This window comes from Nannospalax galili, unplaced genomic scaffold (genome assembly GCF_000622305.1).
Source record: "Nannospalax galili isolate Female #2095 unplaced genomic scaffold, S.galili_v1.0 scaffold330, whole genome shotgun sequence".
Lineage (NCBI taxonomy): Eukaryota > Metazoa > Chordata > Mammalia > Rodentia > Spalacidae > Nannospalax > Nannospalax galili.
This window is the reverse complement of record NW_008329640.1, coordinates 4,239,098-4,264,969: the sequence shown is the minus strand read 5'-3', so window position 1 is coordinate 4,264,969 and position 25,872 is coordinate 4,239,098. Positions and strand designations below refer to the sequence as shown.

Below are 25,872 nucleotides of genomic sequence, written 5' to 3'. Positions count from 1 at the left end.
GATGAGATCAGGCTTGTTCAGGGTACTGTGGCTGTATACATACTGCAGTCATTGGTACTGCCCATCAACAGCAGCTTCCTGTGCCACAGGGGCCCAGGCATTGCCAGTGCAATTGGGGTGTAGGCAAGGAAACACCAGCATAGACCCACAGGGACTAATAACTGACAGGGAAGGGGATGGGGCTTGCTGAACTGCTTCCACAGTAGACCATTCCTGGGGATGGCAGGAAACCAGGGTGATAGTGCCAAGGAGGTAGGATCTGCCTCCTCAGCACAGCTACCCTGATCAAAGTGGCCCTTTTAGTTCTGAGTAGTAACACATGCCTCGAGCCTAGTTCATTGGCCAGCATTAGTCTGCTTTTCAGAAGTCTAGGGCAACCAGACCTCACCTTTGAGGGAGCATACCTAGGAAAAGGGTGCGCTCAGGGAGAAGGTGAGGAGCCACTGCCTCTCCTCAGCCTTGCTTCTGCCATGTCTGTGTGGCTTGAGTGCCTCTCTAGAAGCTACCTGGGCCTCTTCCTGGACCTCTGGTCCCTCCTCCAGCCCAGATGTCACCTACCAGCTGGTTTTCTTGAAGGAGAATGGCAGTGCCGTTTCGAGGTTTTTGAAGAGTTGCTGTCATGTTTTTCATAGCCACTGTGCCAGTTCAGATCCCCACGGCAATGCATGGGTTCCTGCTTCCTCTCATCCTCGGCAGCTTGTGATTGTCTGTGTTGCTTGTTGTAGCCATCCTAATGGGTGTGAGTTGATATCGTAGTTTTGATCTGCATTTCCCTGATACTTAGTGATGTTTCCCTGATACTTAGTAATACGCATCTTATCACGTGTGTTTTGGCCGTTAGTGTGTCTTCTCAGGAGAAATGCCTACACAAGTCCTTTGCTCATTTCTAATCAGATTTGCTTTGCTCTTCTTGTTATTTTGTCTCAAGTTTGAGGAGTTCTTTCCATATTCTGTATATTAATCCCTTACTAGATTTTTTGATTTATAAATATTTTCTCCCATTCCACAGGTTGGCTTCTTCCTCTTTCAACAATATAGTCTTACACACAAATGTGTTTAATTTTTGAGAAAATGCACTCTTTTTTTTCTTTTGTTTTCTGTGACCTTGTGATCATATCCAAGGAATTATTGCTAGCTCCTTGGTAGTGGGGCTTTTGTCCTGTGTGCCCTACTAGTTTTAGCTTTTCTATTTGGGTCTGTCAGGTGTTGCATTTTTTTGGAACATCCTGTTGTTTACACAGGCTGGCCTATTCAGTGTGGGAAGGGATTGCACAGGACATGAATACCAGCAAGTGGAGATCATCACTGGGGCCATCCCATGAAAATTCAGGTGCATAGTTTTGAAAGTTAAGTAATTGTAAGGAGGCTGAGGCAGAAGAATTCCTACAAGGAAAGCCTGTCTCGGCTACATAATGAATTCCAGGTCAGTCTCAGCTACAGTGTGAGACCCTGTCTCAGAAAACCAATTGTTAAATTTTAGTTTAATTTAAAAATTAAATCATTCTATATGATTTATAGTGAAAATAGTAATCGCTTTGCCCTTCTTTCCCAGTGGTGCCCAACTGTACTCTCCATTCTCTGTAGGAACCACTTTCTACTTCTTAAAAGTCATATTGTCTATTATTTGCCTTCATATTTCTAAATCATATTTTCTAATTTTTTAATCCAATTATTTAAAACTCTTATCATTTGGCTTGGTATTCTTTTTTTAAATTTTATTTGTTATTTTGATTTTACATGTATGCATGTATTACCTGCATGTAGGTAACTACACCCATGTCGTGCAGTGCCCACTGAGGTCAGAAGAGGCTGTCAGATCCCCTGGGACTGGAATTAGGGACAGTTGTTAGCTGCCATGTGGGTGCTGGGATTCAACCCCGGGTCTTCTACAAGAACAACCAGTGTTCTTAGCCTCTGAGCCATTTCTTCAGCCCTGGCTTGGTGTTCTTGTATGACCTGCACCCCCCAACACCCCCATGTACTGTCTTTCCTCCCTCATTGTAGTAGACTGAAAGTAGAATTATGGTCAGCCCAGAGCTCACTGGCATCATTATGATAGCTGTGTCCTTGGAAATTTGAGGCTAGTAGGTCATCATTTCTTCTCTCCTGTTTATCCATTTCTCAGTTATCCTGTCTGCTTTTCTGAGGATTCCTTTAATCTTCTATCACTTTCCCAAGTCTAACTTGGTATATATTGTGATCTGTCCAGTTCAGGACAGTTTGCACAGGACTGCAAACCAAGAAGTCACATTTATTTTTTTCTTATTTCTTAGAGCCTGAAATATTTATATCCTTATGTTTAGAAAAATTAGCTGCAGGAGTAGTACACACATAACCACATTGTATATCCAAAATAAGCGTTAATGTCTTCTCAGAGGTAGCTAGGATTCGGGGGCGGGGTGGGTTTCATGTCTTGCCTTGTGCCATTTTTCCATCCTAATAGGTCTCCATGTTTTTGTGTTCATATAAGCTTACCTAGATATTTTAACCACTGTGTAGTTTCCTGAAGTATAAATGTATCATACTTCATCTTGTCATCCCACTGTTAAGATGTATCCAGTTGAGGCATCTGCACTGACTCCCTTGCACATGTGTCTTTGTGCACATGTGTACATATTTCTATAGATTTCCTAGAAGTGGGATTTATTAAATCAAGTGTTGTACTCACTTTGGCTCTTTATAGCCACTGTCACGTTGACCTCCACAGAGATGCCCAGTCTAGAGAACAGAAGCCCACCCTACTCCCTGCACCCTTGCCTGCGTCACCTACCATTGAGCTTTCTAGCTATTCTGCTGGATTATCCTTATCCCTCTCCTGTGAGTTCCCTCCCATCTGTAGTGACGATGGGATTAGAAAAATACTTTATTTTCAGATGTATCATGGTAAGGGTGCTTTGTTTGGGCCAGGAGGGTAAAGTGTTCAAAAGGCTTTCTTTCTTTAATATATTCAGTTCTTTGACTAGGTGCTTTTCTCCCCCTGGTTCTGCTTTTGACGGATGTCACCCGAGGAGCCTGATCCTCCTTGCTCCCTCAATAATGAATAACCAGAAAAGCCATTGAACCCAGAAAGCTGAGTGAAAGAAGTTTAAGGAAAATATTAAAAAGGAAGAAACTGTTTGATGTACTTTTAATATAAAATGTGGAAAAAGTAGAAACAGGGTGAGGGCTGGGGAAAGGAGGGAGGAAGATTATTCACAGTAATGGGAACCAAATGTTGGCTGGGAATGCAGCGGCATCCTCACTCTTCCTGTAAACCCGCGGCTTTTCAAAGTGATAATAACAGAGAGCTGCAGCCAGGACACGTCTTAACCCTTCCCTACCTGCACAGCGTCTCTGCGTGAGCTGCAGAGGTAGTGTCCACCACAGAGGAGTCCTGGTACATGGGCAGTTGCTGCTTCCCTCTTGCCAGCATGGCTTCAGAAAGCAGGTGGAGGCAAGCGTCACAGAGAAAGATACTAGTGTACTGGGACCCCTCAGTCTGTCTATGCCTCTCCTGTGTCCAGCTAGCAGCCTGCTGGCCAGTGACTTCTCGGGTTTACATGATGACAGATCCTTACCTTGCTGTCTTAGGGAGATCATGAGAATGCCCATGGGACAGACAGGTAGTCTCTTTACATCAGTAATAACCCCATTCCTTGAACACCATCTAGTCTGAAGTACTCTTGGTGCCAGTGGACAAAGAGGTATGGGCAGTGGTTACTCATGACCCACTGTGGCCATCGTGAAACTGATGTAAAGACTATTCAAAGCTTATGGACTTTTCTTGCCCTGTGACTTCCAGGTCAAAAACAGACTTCTGCCTCTTGGTCTAGCCATTCATCCAAGGAGAAATAGTGAAAGCAAGTGACTACATAAAGCTCCTGGTTCTGCTGCCTTTTTATTCCCATCTAGATTCACATTCTAAGTACCTTCAGATGTCCATCTTGTGGCTGGCCGTGGTGGTGTGTGCCTGCAATCACAGCACTGTGTCTACATGCCTTCAGATGTCCATCTTGTGGCTGGCCATGGTGGTGTGTGCCTGCAATCACAACACTGTGTCTACATGCCTTCAGATGTCCATCTTGTGGCTGGCCGTGGTGGTGTGTGCCTGCAATCACAGCACTCTGTCTACATGCCTTCAGATGTCCATCTTGTGGCTGGGCGTGGTGGTGTGTGCCTGCAATCACAGCACTGTGTCTACATGCCTTCAGGTGTCCATCTTGTGGCTGGCCGTGGTGGTGTGTGCCTGCAATCACAGCACTGTGTCTACATGCCTTCAGATGCCTATCTTGTGGCTGGGCGTGGTGGTGTGTGCCTGCAGTCCCAACACTAGGAAAGCAGAGGCAGGATATCAGGTTTGAGGCCAGCCTGGGCTACATAGTGAGACCCTATCTCAAAAACAAACCAGGGCTACAGAGATGACTCAGTGGTTAAGAGTACTTGCTGTTGCTCCAGAGGACCCAGGTTCAGTTCCCAGCACCCACATGGGTTCCTAGCACTCACATGGCCACTTAGAACTGTTCCTAACTCTAGTTTCAGGGGATACACTGCCCTCTTCTGACATCCGCTTGCATTGCATGCATGTAGTGTACCTGCATACATGAAGGCAAAACTCATATGCATAAAATAATAAATAAAATAATTTTTTCAAAAAGCAAAAAAGCTTCATCTTGCTTAAGAAAGAACTTGTATTTTGTGTGGCAAACAGTTCCCATTTGGGTGGGACAGTGCCACATGCAGGGCAAATGCAACAGTGGAGCCAGCAGGTCTTGAGTCAGTGATGCTGACTGCAGTTAGCTGAGCAGGCTGCCTCAGCTCTCTGGCCTCGTTTGCTTTCACCATCCAGGAACCTTACAGGTTTAAGTGAGCTAAGGCAAGAGCAGAAGATAGCACAGTGCCCAGCTTCTGCTCTTTGTCCTCATCGTTATCCTGTATTGCACAAAGCCCAAATGGGAAAGATCTCTTAAAATGCTTTTTATTTGGTTTTTGAGACGGGTGTTATGGTATAACTCAGACTGGCCTGGAACTTGCCATTTTCCTATGCCTGCTTGAGTGCTGGGATTACAGGTCTATGTAGTACATCTGATGGAAATTTTTAAACATCATCTTTGGGATGATTTTATATTTTGTATCTAAGTCTATGATCCCTTCTCCGTTAACTTTTTAATGAACTGTGAGATTTAGGTTGCGGTTCATTTTCCCTGTAGACAGATGATTGCTCCATCATTTGCCAACAGATGACTTTAAGGGATGACTTGTGTTGGTTTTGAGCCTTTGCCAGAAATTATTTGAGTATATCAGTGTGGATCTTTGGATAATTTCAGTATTCCTAAAACAAAATCCGATGGCAACAATAGCTTGTTGGAAACTCCTTGGCAGGGGCTATTGTACAGTCTGATTTTCTGTGCTTTGTTGTAACTGTTCATACAGATTTAGGTTCAGAAGCAACTCTTTCGCTTCCTCTCAGAAATCACAGAAATTATTTTACCTAAGCTTCAGTTTTCTCTAATATAATTGGAATGATACTGCCTCTCTCAATAGGTTACTATGAAAATGAAGATGGAGTCACACATTTCGAAGCCCTCACACTAGTGGTGGTGACAGACAAACACCCTACTTGTGCCCTTTGCATTTTCCAAACCTTGGCTCTTATAGTCTTTCTCATTGCACCCACATCACAGGTGCACGAATACTACTCTCAGAACTGTTCTTCCGTGCTTTGTTTGAATGGCAGCTTTGGCACCTGTTTCTGAATGTGTGGGAGAGCAGTGTCTTCCCAGCTTTAATTACAGATTCTTTCCACCCTCTGCACCCTCTGCTAGGACAACTGGCTTTCCTGTGCTTCCCTGCTCTGTTGGATGCTAATCCTGCTGCCTGGAATTTCTTTTCCTATTAGCCAGTTTCTGGTCATCTTCTGACACCAAGGTGAAAATGTCATGTCTGAAGCCTTCCTTGACTTTCTTCCATAGGCACTTGTTTCCTTTCACTAAAGCTAAAGCTAGTGTTGTTCCAGAAGTATCCAACAGTGTGGGTAGTAGCAGGAGTTTTTCTCTTAATTAAAAAAAGAACATATTTTATAAATATGTAAATGTGTCCATTATATGTTGGCATTGACATTAAATGATAAAATCAGAATAATATGGTCCCTGTGTCCTAGGGCAAGACCAGAATGGAACATGCTGATACACTCAGCATGCTTACGGATGAGGATAACACTTTCCCTTTGTTTGCGCTTTTTAGTACTCACATGTTTTCATAGCATGTGTCAAAATTTTAAAGTTGATTTCATATTGTTTACCCTACTACTTGATACCAGTATTTTCCCCTAATTTTGATCAGTTATGTTCTGTTACTCTTTAAAGTGAGAACTAAAAAGAAGGAAGGAAAAAGAAGACTGACATTTACTGAATGCTGATTTCATGCTTGGTCTGTATGTTGGGTGATTTATCCTATTATTCCTGAAACATGGCTATAACATGGCACTAGAATCTTCCTGTGTGAGTAATGAAACTGCCATGGTACCATGGTCACGTGTCATGATGGCACAAGACTTTGAGACCAGCTCTTTCTGATGTGAAAACTCATGCTCTCTCTACTTGTAGAGCAAGGAAAATCAGTCCTGGTCTTTCATGATGGCATTTCAGACCAGTTAAACCTCTTTATTGTTGATAGCATGCAAAGGAGAGGTGGAAATATTTCTAAAAACAAACTTATCACTGGTGGCCTCTGGGAAACAACCTTCTCTGATCAAGTGGGCAAAAATTGAGTAGCACGTATAGTTCAACATTACAAATATCTTTGTCATCACCAGTGGATTTGTATGATTATTTACTTACTCAAGTGCCAGTACCATTTAGAAGCTTTGTGTGTGGGCAGAAGATAGCAGCAGCCTGAAGATGCTAACCATAAATGCATGACATGTATTTACAACATGGGTTACATGCCTGCTTGCCTCATATGTTCCTTCCCCTAAATGGAACTCAGTTTCACAGATGTGAACCAGACCAGGCAAATGAGGGCATTTGTTTTAGGTGGGGGGATTATATAAGAGAACACTTACAACTCCACGGGGGATTCAGTGCTCTTGTTTTAACAGTAGCCTAAACCATACAGGGGTGGGTCAGCAGCTCTTTTACCTGTCACCAGTTATTTCATCAGTGTGTTAAGCAGATGGTTTAATAACTAGTATTTTAGAGGACAGACAGTATCATGAAAAGATCATGATCATGAAAACAAAGAAGAGATCATGAGGATGTCTCTGTAGCCTCTGTATCATTTTTGGACTCAGCATATGGGAATCATACCTCAAGACAGACAGGTGAGCCATGTATTTCTTCTTCAGCAAGTGTTACATCTGAATTTAGAACTTTAGCTTCTGTCCCTAAAGTACAAAATCTGCATTCCTATTTTTATTTCTTTTAAAAAAATATTTATTTATTTTATGTGTATGAGTGACTTGCCTGCAAGTTTGTAAGTGCACCTGTGTTGTGTAGTGCCTGAGGAGGTCAGAAGAAGGTGCTGGATCCCCCAGACTTGGAGTTATGGACAGTTGTTATCTGCTGTGTGGGTGCTGGGTACTGAAACTGGGTCTTCTGCAAGAGCAGCCAGTGCTCTTAACTTCTGAGCCATCTCTCCAGCCTATATTCTTGATTTTATTACTTTCATACTAAAGGTCATTTGCTTCTCTCATAGCTTACTATAAAAGAACATAAAACTTCATATTGGTTTGTGAAAAATTTGTGTTCTTTTTTACTGAACTTCAAAAGTGAAAACATAGGTATGAAATAATAATGGCTAATGATAGCTCAATGCTTTCTGTCCCTTAGTCATTTAGTAACTAACTTTTATATTGTTTCAGCAAATGTTCTGAACATTTTGTGGTTTAGTTGATTTAGTCCTCAGAGCTCCGTGAGGTGAATGAACATCATCACCCTGACTTTACATATGGAGAAACTAAGTCCAGAGGAAATGAAGTGATTTACCCCGTGATGCAGTTAGGGAGTGGCAATCAGGGCTCAGATACATCCATTTAGTGGTAGAATTCATGTTTTTAACAACTTCTTAAGTGATCCACCTTATGTATCAAAATCACCCAGGGAGTTGCTAGCATAGGTTGTAGGGCCTCAGCCACAGGGTAGCTCTGCAGTAAGGCTCATAATCACCTTTACCAGGTTCCAAAGTGAAACTGACACTTTAGTAGCAAAGTGGTACTCAGTGTAAGCACCGAGGAGCAGAATAATGTGTTTTTAAAGATCTGATCCTCAGCCAGGCATGGTGGCTCAGGCCTTTAATCCCAGCACTTGGGAGGCAGGCAGATCTCTGTGAGTTGGAGGCCAGCCTGATCTACATAGAGTTCCAGGCCACCTGGGGCTACAGGGAGACCTTGTCTCAAAAAGACAAAAATAAATCTGATGTTCTCTGAGGCAGGTGCCCACATTTCATGCCAGCTATGACCTTGTACTAGCCTTCCTAGTTTATCTTGAGCAAATTTCAGTAGACTTGTCTTAGCATAAGACATAAGGTATGTACAGTTGCAGCTATGCCATTTCCTTCTGATGAAGGTTACTTTTAGAGATTGTGCGCTGAATGGGCTTGAGAATGAACTCCTAGAAGCAGCTCCTTCTCTACTTCAGTAGAAAAAGCCAGAATACACATTTTAATCCCCCGCCCCCACTTTCCCCACTTCGGCCTTACTACTTTAACATTTCCTTTCATATGACTTCCTTAGTAGTTTACCTATTTTATGAAAACATCATGAGTTATAAAGAGAGAAAAGGGACAGGTGGAGAAGGTTAAAAAGAAGGGTGGGGTTTTTGGAGTTGTGTTTTATTTCCCTTGGCCAATTGAAAGAAGGGGGCAGAGGCAGGTTACTGGAGCCAGAAAAGCTGTGGACTGGATGGTGCCAAGTTGCCTGCTCTTTTGCTGGGGGAAAGAGGAGAAACGAAGAGAGAGAGCGTGACTGATACGATGGGCTGGAATCCTGCACTTGTGACACTCTGCACCTTGTTTGTGTGCACTAGGTTTGAACTCGGCTACAAGTCGACTTGGAAGTTCTTAGAAGCTGGCATGTCAGTTGCCCTAGACAATCTGCACATTCACGTTCACTCTAAAAGCTTTTCCTGGCTTGTCTCTGCAGAGTGTGAAAGTTAGGTGATGGTGGTCCAACTTTATAAGGGCCAGCTGTGCTTGTGTGTGTCACCATTATTGTCACAAGACATCAGCCCTTTCCCTTTAGTGGACAGAAGTCCTGCTGAGCTGGGCTCGCTCTTCCTTGTTGAATGAACTGGTGCCGGAGCTCCTTGGCAGTCTTAAAGGTCCCTCTTTGCTCACTTCTTTTTGAGTTCACAGCTACATTTTTCAGGCTTCATGTGGTATGCTGGTTAGGCCAAAATAAAGAGCTGGATCAAAGTCATTTCGTGTTCATAAGGTGAAGGATCAGCCTGTCTTTTCAGATCCAAAAAGCCAGCAGATAAAGGACCCAGGAGTCACTATCTACATAACTCCCAGAATCCTGTGTTGCCTTCTAGAAGCAGGGATGTGAACTTAACCTTTTGAAAGGTTTGGTTTTATATCCAGCTTTGTGTTCCGTCAAACTTGCTCCCAGAATCTCTGCCAGATATACTAATAAGTCTGACTTTGTCCTTATTTCCTCCTCCTGGGGACAGCCCCATCAATCATGGAGTGGAAGGGGTGTGGAGACTGCAGAGGTCTGGTTCACATTCCGTATCCATTGTCAAGTCCAGCTGGCTGTGATCTCACTGTACTCTAAAAGGATGAGCATCTCAGCTCCTAGCTTTTTGACATGATACCTCATTGTATTCTTCCCAAATTTATGTCATTGCCACACAGTATTTAATCAAATCAAAGCAGAGTTAGCCAAAATATGCCCAGACATCTTCTCTTCACTGTTGCCATTTTCCCTTTGCTAGATCTCTTCATTGAAAGTGTAATCAGAAGCCATTCCTCTGTTGTTTATAATCCTGTTTTAAATTAGATACCTCATTTGGAGCCTGCTCTAGTCCTTAGTTTCTTTCGTGATGCGGGAGTGGCGGTGGGGGTGGGAGTGTTCTTGGTTTTGAGCTGCCTTATTGTAATGTGTTGTTCTCCCCTTGCATTCAGCTTTCTGCTAAGATGTGCAGTAAACAATGGGAGGCAGGCTTATTTTGTAAGTGCCAGTTGATATACGGGTCTTCTCCTTATTTAGTTTTCAGGGCACATCTTTGTCCTATCCAAACTCTTAATTCGTTGGGGAAAATGAAACTCACCAAAAGTCAAGCTAGCGAATCAATCTCATTTTCTCTATTGAATTACTATGTCCAAAGAAGAGCAGTTCTTATGATTACTAATACCTGATTTATGTCTTCAGCACTTGAGATAGTGATTCAGCTTATGATTCATGTGCAAAGAAGCAGCTCATACTGCTGGGAAAGGAAGGGGAGAAATGGAGATGAATTAGATGCTGAGTATATAAACCAGCAATTGAGATGTCAATTTCAGGCCAAAATCTTAACAGATTAGCACACCAATGAGTTGGCAGCCCATAGAGAAGGAAAGGGGAATTGCTTAGGCCCAGCATTGATTTATGAAGAAAAAAAAAAAAATAGTAAGACTTGCTTAGACTAACCTCATTCCCCTTTGTGGTAGAATTACTTCAGCAAAGACCCAGGACAGAAAAGAATGGCTGCAATTGAGTTTCGGTAAGGTAGAATGAAATCTCCTGAGCGCAAAAGAGAAACATGAATGAGAGAGCGCCATCACTAAGGATTGCAAGCAGCGAGCTGGTGTGTGGTTGGGAATTAAGACCCTGAGGCTGCATCATTGGCTCACTAGTTTCCCCCTTTTTTTTTTTTTTTGGCTTTTTGAGACAGGGTCTCCCTGTAGCCCCAGCTGTCCTGGAACTCACTATGTAGACCAGGCTGACCTTGAACTCAGAGGTTCGCCTGTCTCTGCCTCCCAAGCGCTGGGATTAAAGGCGTGCGCCACCACGCCCGGCTCTAGTTTCCCATTTTTATCAATGAATTGATTTATCCATTCATATTTATTTAGGTGTCTGCTCTTTACTATGCACTTATATATCTAGAACACACAAATCCTGTTTTCAGATGACATGAAATAATGCATATCCTGGATAATAATCAGGATTTTCAATGATTTAAAGACCAGAGTGACGACTGTGCTTCCTGAATTTAATGTAGAAAAACATATATTCCTTAATACAAGATCAGACATTTAGATATGAAGAAGGCTTAATGATTTAGGTTGGCTGTGAGTACAATAGAAATTCATAGTGGAATATAAGAACTGGTAGGGAAAGCTATGAGAATGTTTACAACTTATGGCTAGATGACCAAAAAAAAAAAAAAAGCCATGTATAAAACAGATAGTACAGAATCACTTGAGGGAAATTCAAAAATTCAAAGACAGAGTATACATCAAGATATCAGCAAACCTGACATGATAGTTCATCCTGTAATCCTAGCATTCTGAGACAGAAAGATTGAAAGTTCCAGGCCAGCTTGGGCTACTTAGTAAGAACCTGTATTAAAAAACAAAAAACATGAGCAGTGGTATTCTAATGAAGTTGTGGCCTCTATCCTAATTAGTTTCTTAAATACATTTACTACTTAATGGTTTTGAAACAACTGTTTAATTTTTAAATTTTTTTGAAAACTTGCTAATAACCTTTTGTTAGTAGATTGTTTAATGCAGGACATCAAATATATAATGAAAGATGCTTGAAATGCTTTTGTTATTTCAGGCAAATCAAATTAAACTATCAAACTACAAAATAAATGATATGTTAACAAAAGTTTTCCAATTGGCAATTTTGGTTGTTGAGTCAAAGATAACTTACATTAATCAGGTTTAGGATATTGAGAAAATACTGCTCTTATTCTTTACAAAAATCTACTTTTGTTTAATTTCACAAAAGCTGAAAGGGATGTAGCCACTCCTGGTAAGTCACATTTGGAGTTAGAGAGGGGCAGGGAGGCTCATAATCTCCATTCATAACTGCCACTCCCTGGTTGGCAACAATATTATTATAATAAATCCTCACTTTGTAGCAAGAGCCAGCTCCCTACCCATGGTGGCATGTACTCCAGCTAGTGTGGCTGAGGAAATCCTCCTAGGCAGGAGCTGTCATGCTGCAGCTGTCCCTGTTGGGTGAGACCACTGAGTAAACTCTGTGCTCCAGCTCACACATCTTCAGCCCTTTTTCTTAATCTACTAAAATCACTCCCATATTTGTTACCCAGGGTAAGGGCTTATTAGTAAGGAGCTTGAAAAGACAACTTTGCCTCACTTCTTTTTCCAAAGTAGTAGAATTGCTCACACCTGCTCCTCAGTGTCCCTATCGTGTTACACTGGCCCCCATCCCTCCCAAAGGCTTGCGTTCACTCTCCACAGGAAGAATGTTAATAATAGTAGCTAACATTACTGAGCACTTACTCTGTAATGCCAGGTATGTGCTAAATGCTCAACAAGGGCTGTTCCATTTACTTGAGTCAGCCAGGTGGGATTACTTTTTATTCCCATCTCACAGCAAAGGAAACAGAGGCACACACAGGTTAAATGTGCTGCTTTTAGTGGTAGTGTCAGGATTTGAACTTAGTAATCTTATTCTAGATCCCAGCTCTAGGTCTCTAAGTGCCTGCCTTCCATTTTGGGGTGGTCTGGGGTCAGGGCCTGTGGTATGGATCCAGGGTCTGCTACTCCAGAATTCTTTCTTTCTTGGATTATTTCTTTAATCCTTTCCCAAGAGTCTTTCATCGTATCAGATAAACAAAATATTTTAAGCTGTTTCTCCCTGTTCTCAAGCAGGAAGCTTGGCTTGCATAGAATTTCATATAGGGTTGTGCTTTCGACCTAGTGTGTAGGTCATCAGAAGTTCACAAGGCTTTTCCAGATGACTTTGAAGCATTTCAGTATTTTTAATACTATCTCTGTTGCACTTTTCCAGCACAAGAAATATCTCACTGTTAACTCCAAAGATTCAAAACAGGAAAAAATAAAATAAAAAGGTATAGTTTTATCCCAGTGAGCAAACTCACCAATTAAAAAAAATTAATATTTAAATTTAAAATAAAATGTGACTTTTTGTTTGCCTGTTTGTCTTTTTTTTTAACTTGAAGTATAGTACTGTAAGTAAGAACTGTTCAGTGCTAACTTCATAGCACTTGGTAAATGGTTCTGTTTTCTGTATCCTGCCCCAAAGAAATGTAGGGTTCTGATAGCACTGAAGTGGAATCATTGGGATGGGGAAAGAGTAGTAAAAATAGTAATGTTGACAGTGGTAATACAGTTTTTTTCTTTTTAGTACTTCCACTCCTGTTTTCTACAACAGCCATATGAGATAGGGAGTATTTGCAGGTGAGAAAAATGTAAGGATAATAAAGGCATAGAGAAGTTAGTCACACTAAAGGGTCCTTCCGTGCCTATGGCCTCTTTAACCTTACATTTGATCTCAGGACCTAACCTTAGCTGATAGAACAAAAACAGAACCAAAGAGAGAAATAGGAAGTTAAGGGCTGGGCAGTAGGAAGGGCAGTTACATTGAGAACAGTGCATCTTGTAGTGCCTTATTGGGATAGTAAGTATAGTGAAGTTCTTCATGGATAAACTTAAGAGAATGCAGTATTCAGGAAAATGTGACATATGGTTGCTCACTATTAACTTAAAAAAATATTTTCATTATGCTAAGGTCTTGCAGTGTGGTCCAGACTGGCCTCAGACTCTGTGGCTTGAGCTCTTCTCCCTCAACCTTCCCAGTGGCTGGGACTAGAAGTTTGGAATATCAGGTATATATGAAGCATAAGTGAATTAGATGCTCCAAGATATCACTATATATTGCATATATATGTATATGCAAGTGCCATTATTTCAGATTCTCAAAAAAAAAATATTCAAAACACTTTTAGCCCCAGACATTTTGCAGGACATTTTAGTGAGGACAGTTGAATCTCAAAATTTTGTTGAGGGTAGAAAAAAATATCACTAGTGAAGTAAAGACCTCGTTAATGAAAATGGGGTAGAAAAGATGGAATTAAAAGGTATAGATGCTGTAGAAAGGAACAGATGTCTGAACTCAGGCACCAGAACTCAGAGAAAGCCCATTACAGTATACCTGGCCTCTTCGTGTCAGCAACATATCCTGGAAACTCTAAAGACTTAAGCTTTTAATATGAGATAATATGGCCCGAGTAACCTCACTGAAATTCAAAACAAACAAGTTTCTCTGGCTTTTACTATGTTACACAGCTGAGCATCCCTGCCCCCACCCAGTGTTACACTGTAAAAATTCCTGCCTCTTTGCTAAAAGCCTCTACTTGCCTGAGAAACTTCCTTTTGTGATTTGCAGGCTGAGCTTATATTACTGATGAGATTTAAAACATATTGCACTATAAAAGTTTATGATGTTTCAGTCTCTTCAATATGTGGAGTTGGAAGAACACTTGTGTCCTTATCCACAGTTCTTTACTTGATCTTTTGCCCACTGTCCTACCCCTATACATCTGTATGTCCTTACCTCTGTTGCCATACTCGAGAACCTAGGAACCATCTTTCCAAGTAAAGGACCTGTCTACAGACTACAATTTCTGATACACAACAAGAAGGCATTAAAATGAATGTCTTGTGGAAATGTTTGTTGTAAAAACAGTTTTTAGCAAGTAAAATTACTCAAGCTACCCAGTGGGATAAAGTTGGAGATAAAGTACATATTGCTTTACTTTACTAATGTCTATTTACTGAATCTAGATTGTTCCCCATGGCTAGAAACTTCTATAACCAGCAAGCCAGAAATGGAAGCAGAGTCACTATGAGTGAATTTTCTATTCTTCAGTTCCATGACTTATAATAGTTCCATTTGAGATTAAAGCAAGACCTAGCTTACTTGTCATGAAATTTTCAAGATGATAGAGCTAAAGCATTTCCCTTTGTGTTCATTTGGAAAAGAGGTATTCGTGACTGACCTTTCTCATCATTTAAACCTGAGTGCCTATCGAGCAGGATAACACACACCTGTGTTCCTGGTACTTGGCGGTCAGAAACAGGAGGTTCAAGATTTCAAGGCCAGCCTGGGCTACGGTAGCAAGACCTTGTCTCACCCTGTCTCAAATAAAATAAAGCTGAATGCCTTTCTCTGTCATCCCTCCTGCTCACAGCTCACTGAATGCCTTTCTCTGTCATCCCTCCTGCTCAGCTCACTGAATGCCTTTTAACTTCTTGTGTATTTGCATCAGTCAGCTTCCCTGACTAATGAGAAAAGAGAGAAAAGGTTCTTTGGGCCTGGGGAGATGGCTCGATCGGGAAAGTGCTTGCTGAACAAGTGTGAAGACCTGAGTTTGGATCCTCAGCACCCACGTGAAAAGCCAAGTATATTAGCATCCATTTGTCATCCCTGTGCTGGAGAGGTGGAGACAGAGAGACGCTTGGGACTTGCTGGTCTGCCAGTCTAGCCAAATTGGCACACTCCAGGTTCAATCAGAGACTCTGTTTCAAGTATCAGATAATTCATTTAGAGAGCATTGGGGACTCCTAGCATTGATCCCTGGCTTTCACATGCATGTGCACCTGCATGCACACAAGCCCATACCACCACCCCACACATACACAAGATTCCATCTTCTTTCCTAACAGTGTAATCCCATCTTACTTAGCACTCTGCCTTCTGAGTTAGGTTAGCATTTCATTAATACATTTAGGCATTTATTTATTTCCCACCAGGATCACCACATTTCTCCATAAGTTCAGAAGTCCCTTGGGAAAGGTTTCTTTTATGTACATACATACTATATATATAAAATAGACATGTAAAATATGCATAATGCACTCATTGAGGTATTTGCAGAGGAGTCACTAAAGATTAGATGTTATTCTCAAAAGCTAAATAAATTAAGCCCTGAGTTTTTTGGTCCTGTTCTCCAAGATTAACTGGTAGCATGGAACTGAGTGATTTCTGTGGAAGGCAAACTGAGTATCCCATCCCTGAGCAAGGGATGTAACTCATCAGAAGGTGAGATTGTACGAATACAAAACCTTTCACCATAGATTTCAGAACACCTGTCAAAGATAAACTTTAGGAATTTGGAAATCCCTTTGTTTGAGAAATTTGCAAACCAAAGCAGAGATCTGAAATTACCAAGATGTGATTTAGTGGAGGAGTCAAATTAATTTATCACAGGAGTAGATTCATAAGTCTAACCCATATCTGTGTTCTATAGAGGAAAAATGCCTGAGACATTTCTTTCTTTTGGTTTGTTCACATAGCCATGCTAAAAAAAAATTCTCTTTTCTCTTCAGGAGCCTCCAGACAGGTGGCTTTGCCTGGGAAGGAGAGGTAGAGAACAACGTGTACAGCAAGGCTACAGGGGTGGTTCCCCAGCACAAGTACCACCCCACAGCAGGCAGTTACCAACTCCATTTTGCCCTCCAGCAACTTGAACAACAAAAACTTCAGTCCCAGCAGCTTCTGGACCAGAGTCGAGCCCAACATCAGGTAATTTTAAAACATAAGATAGTGTCTTCCTTCTGTTAGTAAGAAGAAAGTTAAGGGGAATGAATTCGTAATCAAAGATTAGTTTCCTAAAACTTTGTCCAACTCCTGGCTTGGGTGTCTCAGTGGAGCTGTAACCCTGACTTCCTTAGAAGACAATGCTGATCTAGTGTTTGACCTGATTATTTTCTTTGAATATACAAAATCCTTTATTACCATAGTTAGCTTTTCTGTTGAATGATCTTAGTAGCCTCCCAGACAGCCTTAATTCCCAGTTGCCTAAAGCAGCATTTTGAGCGTCATTATTTGTAAAAGTACCACTTTCTAGCCTTCATAGACTTGGCATAAATAAATACATAACACTTTGTCATGATCTATTATAACTTACAAGTTCTGGGAAATAGTCACAAGTTAGGTTGTTGGATTTCTGTAGGTGACAGCTGTTCATTCAACAAATACTGAGTGCCTGTCATGCACTAGGAACTGTTTTAACCCGTGGGACTATAACAGAGACCCCACCAAAGCATCCTTGCTGTTGTGGAACTCACACATAGGGAAATATTGATTCCCTACTCACTGTCCACAAAATATCTGAAACTCCCAAGTCTCTGTGTCAGAAGCTATATTGCGCCAGTCTGTCAACATGGTCCCAACTTCAGAGGAAAGACGGACTCACAAAAATGTCAAGAGAGTTAAATTCTTGAATTCTATAGTATTAGAATCAGTTACCATGTTTTGTCATAGGATTATTGGGTTAAATTAATACTGAGTCTCTGAACTTCTCTGGTATTTCATTATGGGGGAAAAAAAAACCTTTTTTCTCCATTTGACCTCCTGTCTTTTGCTTCTTTTTTTTTTTTTTTTAATAAAAATAGAGTTAATGGGGCTGGAGAGATGGCTCAGTGGTTAAGAACACTGATTGTTCTTCCAGAAGACCCAGGTTCAAATCCCAGCACTCACATAGCAGCTAACAACTGTCGGTAACTCCAGTTCCAGGGAATCCAACAGCCTCTTCTGTCCTCCACAGGCATTGCACGACACGGGTGCACTTACCTACATGCAGGCAATACACACATACACAGAAAATAAAAATAGAATATATAGGATGTGTTGATTTGTGCTCAAATTGAAAACAGTATTTCCCAGAGTGTTTATCTTATAAGTAAAACAGTTGCTATTTGGGCCTTATATCTTATCTTTTCATCTACTATATTCATCAAGTGTTTTTTTTTTTTTTTATCTCCATGACAAATAACTGAGAAAGTAAACTTAGGGGAGCAAAGATTGATTTTTGGCTCCCAGCATCAGAGGTTTCTGTCCATGGTTAGCTGGCTCCCTTACTTTTAGGCTGTAGCAAGACAGGAAGAGCATGGAGAAAGGGCATGGTGGGGAGAAACTGTTCACTTCATGACAACCAAGAAACAAAGCTGAGTAACAGGAAGGAACCAGAGCAAGACAGACCCTTCAAAGCCATGCCCCAGTCATCCATTTCCTCCACAAGGCTCTCAGTGTTCCGATTTTGAATCTCCATTATTAGATCATGAGGACTCTAGCCTTCATAATCTAATTTTTTTTTCTAGAAACAGTATCACAGTCATACCCAAAGGTGCACTTTACTAATCTTTTTGATGTTAATCTAAAAGTTGACAACCCAGATTAGCCATGAAAACTATTATCTAGACTAGAATGTGGCCATTTTACTTTGCCAGCATGGGTTGTCACATGATTATATTTACCTATAATAGTGTAGTCACTAGATTAATATGTCATATTTGAGAAATTATAAATACAGGCATTTGTAAATAATTCTTTAGACCATTGGAGAAAGCCCCAGACCTTGTAATTGGGAATAAACTATGGCACCTCACTTTGATCTTACAGTAGCCTTTCTTGTAGAAATTACTTCATTTAGAAAATCTCTGGGAAAATACATTCAGGTAAGCCAGTTTGCATTTTCACAACTGCAGATGAAAATAGGTGTCTGAGGTTCTTGTATCAATCTGTGTAAATGTCTTAGAACTATTTACACTTCTAAACTTCCTGTCCTTTTGATTACTGAGTACTGACAACGTCACCAGATGCCAGCTAGTGGATCCATAATGACAGACTCGGATGAGTGTCATCCGTGGATCCACTATAACTACCAATGGTCCCTTTTCAATTTTTTTTTTTTTTACATTTAGTTATTTGTGTGTGAGAGAGCTTGAATACAGAGGTCAAAGGACAACCTTTGGAAATCTTTTCTGTCCTTCCACTCTGTGGGTTTGGGGATCAAAGTCAGGTTGTCAGTCTTGGCAGCTGGCACCCTTACCTGCTGAGCCATTTCACCTGGTCCCTTGGTCACTTACTTTTTCTTTCTTTTCTTTCTTTCTTTCTTTCTTTCTTTCTTTCTTTCTTTCTTTCTTTCTTTCTTTCTCTCTCTCTCTCTCTCTCTCTCTCTTTCTGTCTTTTTTTCTTTCCTTTCTTTTATTGAAACTACAGGGAGTTCTTTTTTATTTTATTGATTTGATGAGAGAGAGAGAGAGAGAGAGAGAGAGAGCGTGTGTGTGTGTGTGTGTGTGTGTGTGTGTGTGTGTGTACACGTGCACATGCCATGGCACTCATGGAGGTCAGAGGACAACCTGCAGGAGTCAGTTCTCTCCTTGCACCTTGTTGCTCCCGGGGATTGACCTCAGGTCATCGGGATTGGCAGCAGAGGTCTGAGCCATCTTCCAGGCTCCATTGGCCCCTTTTAAACCACATTTTAACATGCTGAAATGGTAGGCATCGTTTTAAAAATAAAAGGATGTGTTCGCAGAGCATTGGAGTTTTAGGGTAGGAGAGTCCGTTTTGCTGATTTTTCACTTTTAGAGACTGCTTCATTTTAAGTCGTTCTCATGCTTTTGATTAGCTTCCAGCAGTCACATTCCTTTGAAAATTCAGAGTACTGCTGTTCTTGTGTGGATTTGTTTCCACTGAGGAGTATACTGGTTTAGTTTCACTGAATTATGAAGTATATGGAAAGTATGTTTTTTCAAATCTGTCAGAATATCTGTATTAGGGAGGAGGCAGAACTCCCAAGAAGGGAGTTATCTTGTGTCTCCTGGAGAGGGAGCAGAAAGTCATTCATCATGATTTTATATATGTATATACATCATTTTATTTCTTCCCCCCGTTCTTCTAAATCACAACGGATTTAGGTAAAAGTGAGCAAGGGTAAAGTTCCAGGCTGGGAGGGAAGAGCTAAAGAAACTTAATTCTCCAGCTTAAAGGGTTTACTAAAGTGGGATAGCAAAGGCAGTAAGAAGCATTCTAACTTGAAGGCTACTTAGTGCCTTGGAGCAATTTATTTAGAGGATGTTCAGAATCACTCCACAACAGAAGCAAAGTCCTACTAGATTTTAAGCCTTTCTTTTTAATTTAGCCATGGTTGAAGCATGGGTTACATTCTCAGTGTGGCCTGTAGTTCTTCCTTTGGGTTAATTCTTTGGATAAAGAAGGGACTTATCTAATGAAATCCTTGTGCATTTGATTCATTTTTTCAAACTATAAGTAACAATTTGGCTAAGTGCCTGTTTGAGACTAGTGGGTAGAATTGAAATTGAGTTTATCTAGTGTTCATCCATAAGAGATATCTGTTTAGAGAATGGTATGTTAAGGGGCCTTTATACTTACATTATGCTATAGTACAGTCCATTGTAGTAATCACCTTTATAGGTAGCACCTTCACCTGCTGATCTAATAAATGTTTGGATAGACCATGTAGCTTTTCTCCCATTACAAGCAAAGAAAGTTCTCTATCCTTTTCTGCCTTTGGTCAAAGCACTTATTCAGCCTATAGTGTTCATTTCACAAAGGCAAGTTCTAATTCAGGCTGTGATCTTGGAAACAGCATAGCTAACCATCCATACAGAATGAGCTTTGCTCTATTTCTGTCTACCTTGTACTCATAAATCTAGAATTTCCCATGCACTGAATCCACCCTTGAGAAAAACTGACCCTGTCACCTGGGAGTGAAGAAAGTCATTCAGAGTCACTGGTAGAAATGTTCAGTGACACAAATATAAGAAAATAGCTGAAAATCACGAAAAACAAAAAATGAATATTGAAACATGAGCTTTTATACTCTGGTAGCTGAACCCAGTAGCCTGAAAACCATCACCAAAGTGCAGGTTGTCGGATTTTCTCTGTAAATAACCAAATAGTAAATAACCTTTGCAGGCCATAGGGTATCTCTTGTAGCTCCTGAACTTGGCCATGGTAGAATGCTAACAGCCCTACATTGCTATATGCAGGAATGACTGTGACTGTGTTTCAATAAAACTTTATTTACAAAAACATGCAGAAGGGTGGATTTGGACTGTAGGCCCTAGTTGGCACATTCCTAGTCTGACTTCCTGGAGAAACAGGAGTCAGTTAAAGCACTGCTTCCAGTTCCCTCATCCCATTTCTGATATGAGTCGGTTCAGGGCTAGGACTCAATTATTTCCATTTCTCACTGACTCCCATACCACTTTCAAGGACTGTATAATGAAATCCATCCTTCCAAAGAAAAAGAGATTCAAATTTTCTCCTTTTTTTTTTTTGTTGTTGTTATGGTTGTTACTGTTTTTTTCCTTGCCCTTTGGAATGAAAACTGTATATGTTAAAATTTAGTATCACCCTTATAAAATTTCAAGCAATAATTTTCATTTATTTATTTTTTACTTTTATCTGTGTTTATTTTATGCTCAATTTATTCTCATGCCATAAGTTTTTGTTTCTTCAGTTTCTTCTGGGGTATCTTTTTCTTTTGTGCAACTTCCTCTTCAGGCTTAGGAACAATTTGTTCTTTTTTAGTGAGGATCATTTCGATACACAGGGGGAGCTCATGCATGGGTTAATATGACCATGAGCTCTGTAAGTTCTGCAGCGCATCTTGGGCAATTTGTTCACCTGAATATGCTCAGTGGCCAGAGAATCTACATCTAAACCCTTAAGTTCAGCATTACTTTCTGCATTTTTAAGCATGTGCAGCAAAAATTCCGCACTCTTTTTGGGCCACCAACCTTGTGTCCAGCCCCACTGTTTGGCCTGGACACACCTACCAAACTCCACCGTTATTACACCAGAATGGCACACACTGCTTCTTTAAAGTGACATCTTTCAGATACTTGGTGGCTTTTTGGATATGCATGCCCTTGATGGCCTGGGCAGTTTCATGTGTGTTCTTAAAGTGAACATGAAGATTGGAGCCTCTTGATTTGCATGATTTTGTAGGACTTTCTGGGTCAAGAGAGTAGCGAACCATTTTTACAGGTCACCTCGGGCGACTTACAGGAGGAGCTCAAGCAATAATTTTTATGGAAACTTTGTAACCATCCTTTTCACCCCATGTCTGAAAGACTTTGCTCAAATAAGTTTATCAGAATACCTTCTTGCTCATTCTTCTTATCTGGGTACTTTCTGCTCAGTCATCCCAGATCCAGGATACAAGTCTTAGAAGGGGCAAGAGATGAGGAACCAACCAGTCCCTCCTTTTCTGTTTTGTTAATGGTCGCCACTGCTTCACAAGCTCTAGTATGTTTAAGCATGATCCTAGGTGCTCTCTGTGTCTTAACTCATGTAAAATGAGTTTTGAGGTGCTCGGGGTCTGGGCCAGAGTCCTGAGTTAGGAGCAGGAGAGGGAATCTTACCGACTGATGCACCCCTTTGTGTCTCCCCTCAAGCCTCCCCTGGTGCTGCCACTTCTTTCTCATTCTGGCTTCCTGCCCCTGTAGAACAAGGCAAAAGCACTCTCCTTTCAGCTGAGTGGGGGGCTTACTGGGGCCACAGGACTGCTGGTGACATCAGCATGAGTAGCACCGCATGCTGGGGTCCGGGTGGAGGCCTGCACCAGTGCTGAGGCCCGGCTGACCTGATTCTAATTGCCGACATTGAGCTGATGTTATTCTTGGCTCTGGTGGAGCGATTACTCAGTAGTTTCTGTTAAAGTGATCCTTTGTTAAACTTCTGCTCCCAGCCCCCTCCCCCTGCCCTCCCTCCCACTCGCTTCTCTGCCTCATCCAGACTGAAAAAGAGCCCAAAAAGCAGAAAAATTAAGGACATTCTGATGGCCAAGGCAGAACTGCTGAAGTTTCTTTTCACAACAGGGAAAAGAGGAAAGATTTTAAAGACATCTGAATTCACTATGGTTTCTGTTCCCTTTCCAAAGTCCTTCATTTTCATAGACTGAATTTGCAATATGAGTAAGGTAGCTGAGGGTAGGAGGGCACTGCATCCATGTTCTGCTGGTCCTCTCAGTCTGCTCTCTCCTTCCCCTTCCCATCCTGCCCACGATTACTAGCCTAGCCTAGATCCAGTGAAGTAACATTTAACGTTCCTCCAGCCAGCAGAACCAGTACAGCTCAGTGTTGGCTGCAAGGGGCTTTTCTGTGTGCTAGGGACATCATGAGGATTCTGCAGAGGCAACTTATTGCTACTGGTGTGTGTGCATGCAATACCCCACAGGTATGGGAGGGATTTCCAGATAAACCTATCCAAGTCTTGTTATTTTGCTCTTAAAAGTTCATTGCATTTATCTAGAAGAGCTCTGTACCCCTGCAGGAAGGAATACTGTTTCTGCAAGCCTTCAGCTGCTGTGTGTTTGGGTTGGGGCGGGGGAGAAATTGAGCAGACATCATTGCTTTTCCTAGCAGCCAGCAATAATATGTGAGCTGCTCAGCATGGCACGAAGAGCAGGCAAGCAGTCTAGCCCTGCAGGGGGTGTCCTTATAATTCTTCCTAACCGTTTCAGAGAGGAAGGATGACCTGTGGGCATGTGTCAGGAGCAGTTCATGCACATGTGCGGAAGTCCCAGGTATATGGATGTAGTAACTAATTGCTTGTTTTTGTTTCTTTGTGTGTGTGTGTGTGTGTGTGTGTGTGTGTGTGTGTGTGTGTGTGTGTGAGAGAGAGAGAGAGAGAGAGAGAGAGAGAGAGAAACAATGTGTGTGTGTGAGAGAGAGAGAGAGAGAGAGAGAGAGAGAGAGAGAGAGAGAGAAACACACACTTTTCTCCTGACCTTTATTGGGAACTGTCTAATCCTTTAGTCTCTAGCTTTTCATTATCATTGCTTTTCCTAGAACCATCTGATGTAGTACATTTTGCCAAGCTGAACTCACTTCTTCTTATCTAATAAAGAAACATTAAAAATACATGAATACGCCGGGTGTGGTGGCACACGCCTGTAGTCCCAGCACTTGGGAGGCAGAGGCAGGCAGATCTCTGTGAGTTCAAGGCCAGCCTGATCTATATCACAGTGAAAGATTTATCGTCCTCTTTTTTTTTTTTTTTTTAAAAAAAAAAAAAAAAAAAAAAAAAAAAAAAAAAAAACCATGAATAACGTGTGTAAAAATTGCCCTCAGTTGCTTTGCAAATGGGCTTTGGAGCTGATAGTCCTTGATTTAAATTTGGCCCTGTCCAGAGCATGACATAGGACAGGTTATTGTAACTTCTTCTATGAATGCCATTTTCCTTCTCTTTTATGGGGAGGTGATCATATTTGTGGGTGACCACTAGAATTATAATTCTCAAATGGTACATTGCCAAATGGCTATTAACAAACCAAGCATTGTATTTGTATTGATTGACTGAATCTTTATAACTGCCTTTTATTAACTCCATTTTAAAATGGGAAAAAGTGATCATCATTTATGCAACTGTCTCAGGATCACATAAGAAATGGAAAAACTGGGATTTGAACCCTGGGCCCCTGTCATCTAAACTCTGGTTACCATGCTGCGTGCTGCCTCTCTGATAAGAAAACACTCAAGGGGCTGGAGAGATAGTTCAGTGGTTAAGAGCACTGGCTGCTCTTGCAGAGGATCCGGGTTCACTTTTCAGAACCCACATGGTAGCTCACAGCTGTCTATAACTCCAGTTTCAGGAGAGCCAACATCCTCTTCTGGCCTCTACAGGCATTGCATGACACAGGAACACTTACATATATGCAGGCAAAACACTCATACACATAAAATTTTTAAAGAAGATACTCAGTAATTAGCAGCTGTTTTACATATATTTTTATATATAGTACATAAATTTTAAGTTGCCATTCACACAGTCAACCAGCACTTTTTTTGTTTTTTCGTTTTGGGGTTTTTTTTTTTTTTGGTTTTTTGAGACAGGGTCTTCCTGTAGCCCCAGCTGACCTGGAACTCACTATGTAGACCAGGCTGGACTTGAACTCACAGAGATCTGCCTACCTCTGTCTCCCAAGTGCTGGGATTAAAGGCATGTGCCACGACACCCAGCTTCAAACAAGTTTCTTAAAGAGGAGTTCATGGGCTTGAAGATCTTAGAAATACCCACATTCCACCCTCCCTTGTACTTCATTAATAAATAAGGTCAGAAACTAATGAGTTGTGCAAGATCCTAAAATTCAAGTGAGGTGGTCCAGCCTTTTTGCTGCTGCACTGCCACACACTGTTCCACACAAATATAAAATGCCAGTGTCATCAGTTAAAAGCCAGAGCTCAGCTTGGTTGTGGGTGTTCACAGGCCTACTGCCTACAAGTACTCTTGTTTGTTCTGTAGCGTTAAAAGGAGATTTGCTACAGGACCTACCTTTGTCCCCTTTCCTGCATTCGGCCTTGTGGTTTGTGCCTCTTTGTACACCCATGGGGGGTGGAGGGGAGCTGAAAGCAGTAACTTTGTGTGAAATGATGAAAGACATCTTTAAACAGGAAGAACTCCCTCCGAGATGGATGCAGCCACAGGAAAATGGCTTAATGAATACATGACAGCAAGGTCTGTACAAGATATGCACAGTAGACCAGCCATGTATGTTTCTGGGCCAAATAAAACAAATTATTTGTTTCAGGACAGAGGCGTGTAAATAGGGAATTTAGTGCCTTTTACTAACTAATTTACTATTTAGATGATATAAGATGCAGGCATGTTATTAGGAAATCGAGGGTCATAATATGCAAATAATTATCTACAGATGCTAGCAAATAAAATATAAAATAGATCTTTGAAAATAAGACTGAATTACGTATTCTACTTTGTTAACCTGGTGAACTCTCAATCTGAGGTCATTGCTTTTTTTTTTTTCAAATTCACTTTTATAGATTATCACTAGCTTGAAATTCAAAAATGTTTCATAATCCAAAACTTTTTGAGCCCTGACATTATACCACAAATGGAAAATTCCATGTCATAAAACTGTTTCATGCATAAAGTACTAAAAATCTTATATAAAATTACCTTCAGGCTCTTAAAGGCATATGTAACATACGAATGAATTGCATGTTTGGACTTGAGTCCCTCTCTCAAGATAACGTATTGTGTGTATGCCTGTATTCTTAATTCTAAAATGGTCTGGTCCCAAGTATTTTAGATAAGGCATATTCAGCACACGCGTGTGTGCGTGCATGCGTGTGTGTGTGTATACATTT

The 25,872-nt window shown here is 41.2% G+C and overlaps 1 protein-coding gene across 12 annotated transcripts in view; it reads left to right on the top strand.

Annotated features, from left to right (window-relative positions):
* LOC103739789 (tubulin polyglutamylase TTLL5) overlaps positions 1 to 25,872 on the top strand; it is a gene marked incomplete at its 5' end in the record, with an annotated part of 285,878 nt that overhangs the window by 148,777 nt on the left and 111,229 nt on the right. For all 12 annotated transcript variants that reach the window (XR_003850716.1, XR_003850713.1, XR_003850710.1 and 9 more), the window contains 1 exon segment: positions 16,282 to 16,477. Coding sequence is in view for 6 of the 12 variants with exons in the window: in XM_017799943.1 (XP_017655432.1) it covers positions 16,282 to 16,477 (196 nt within the window).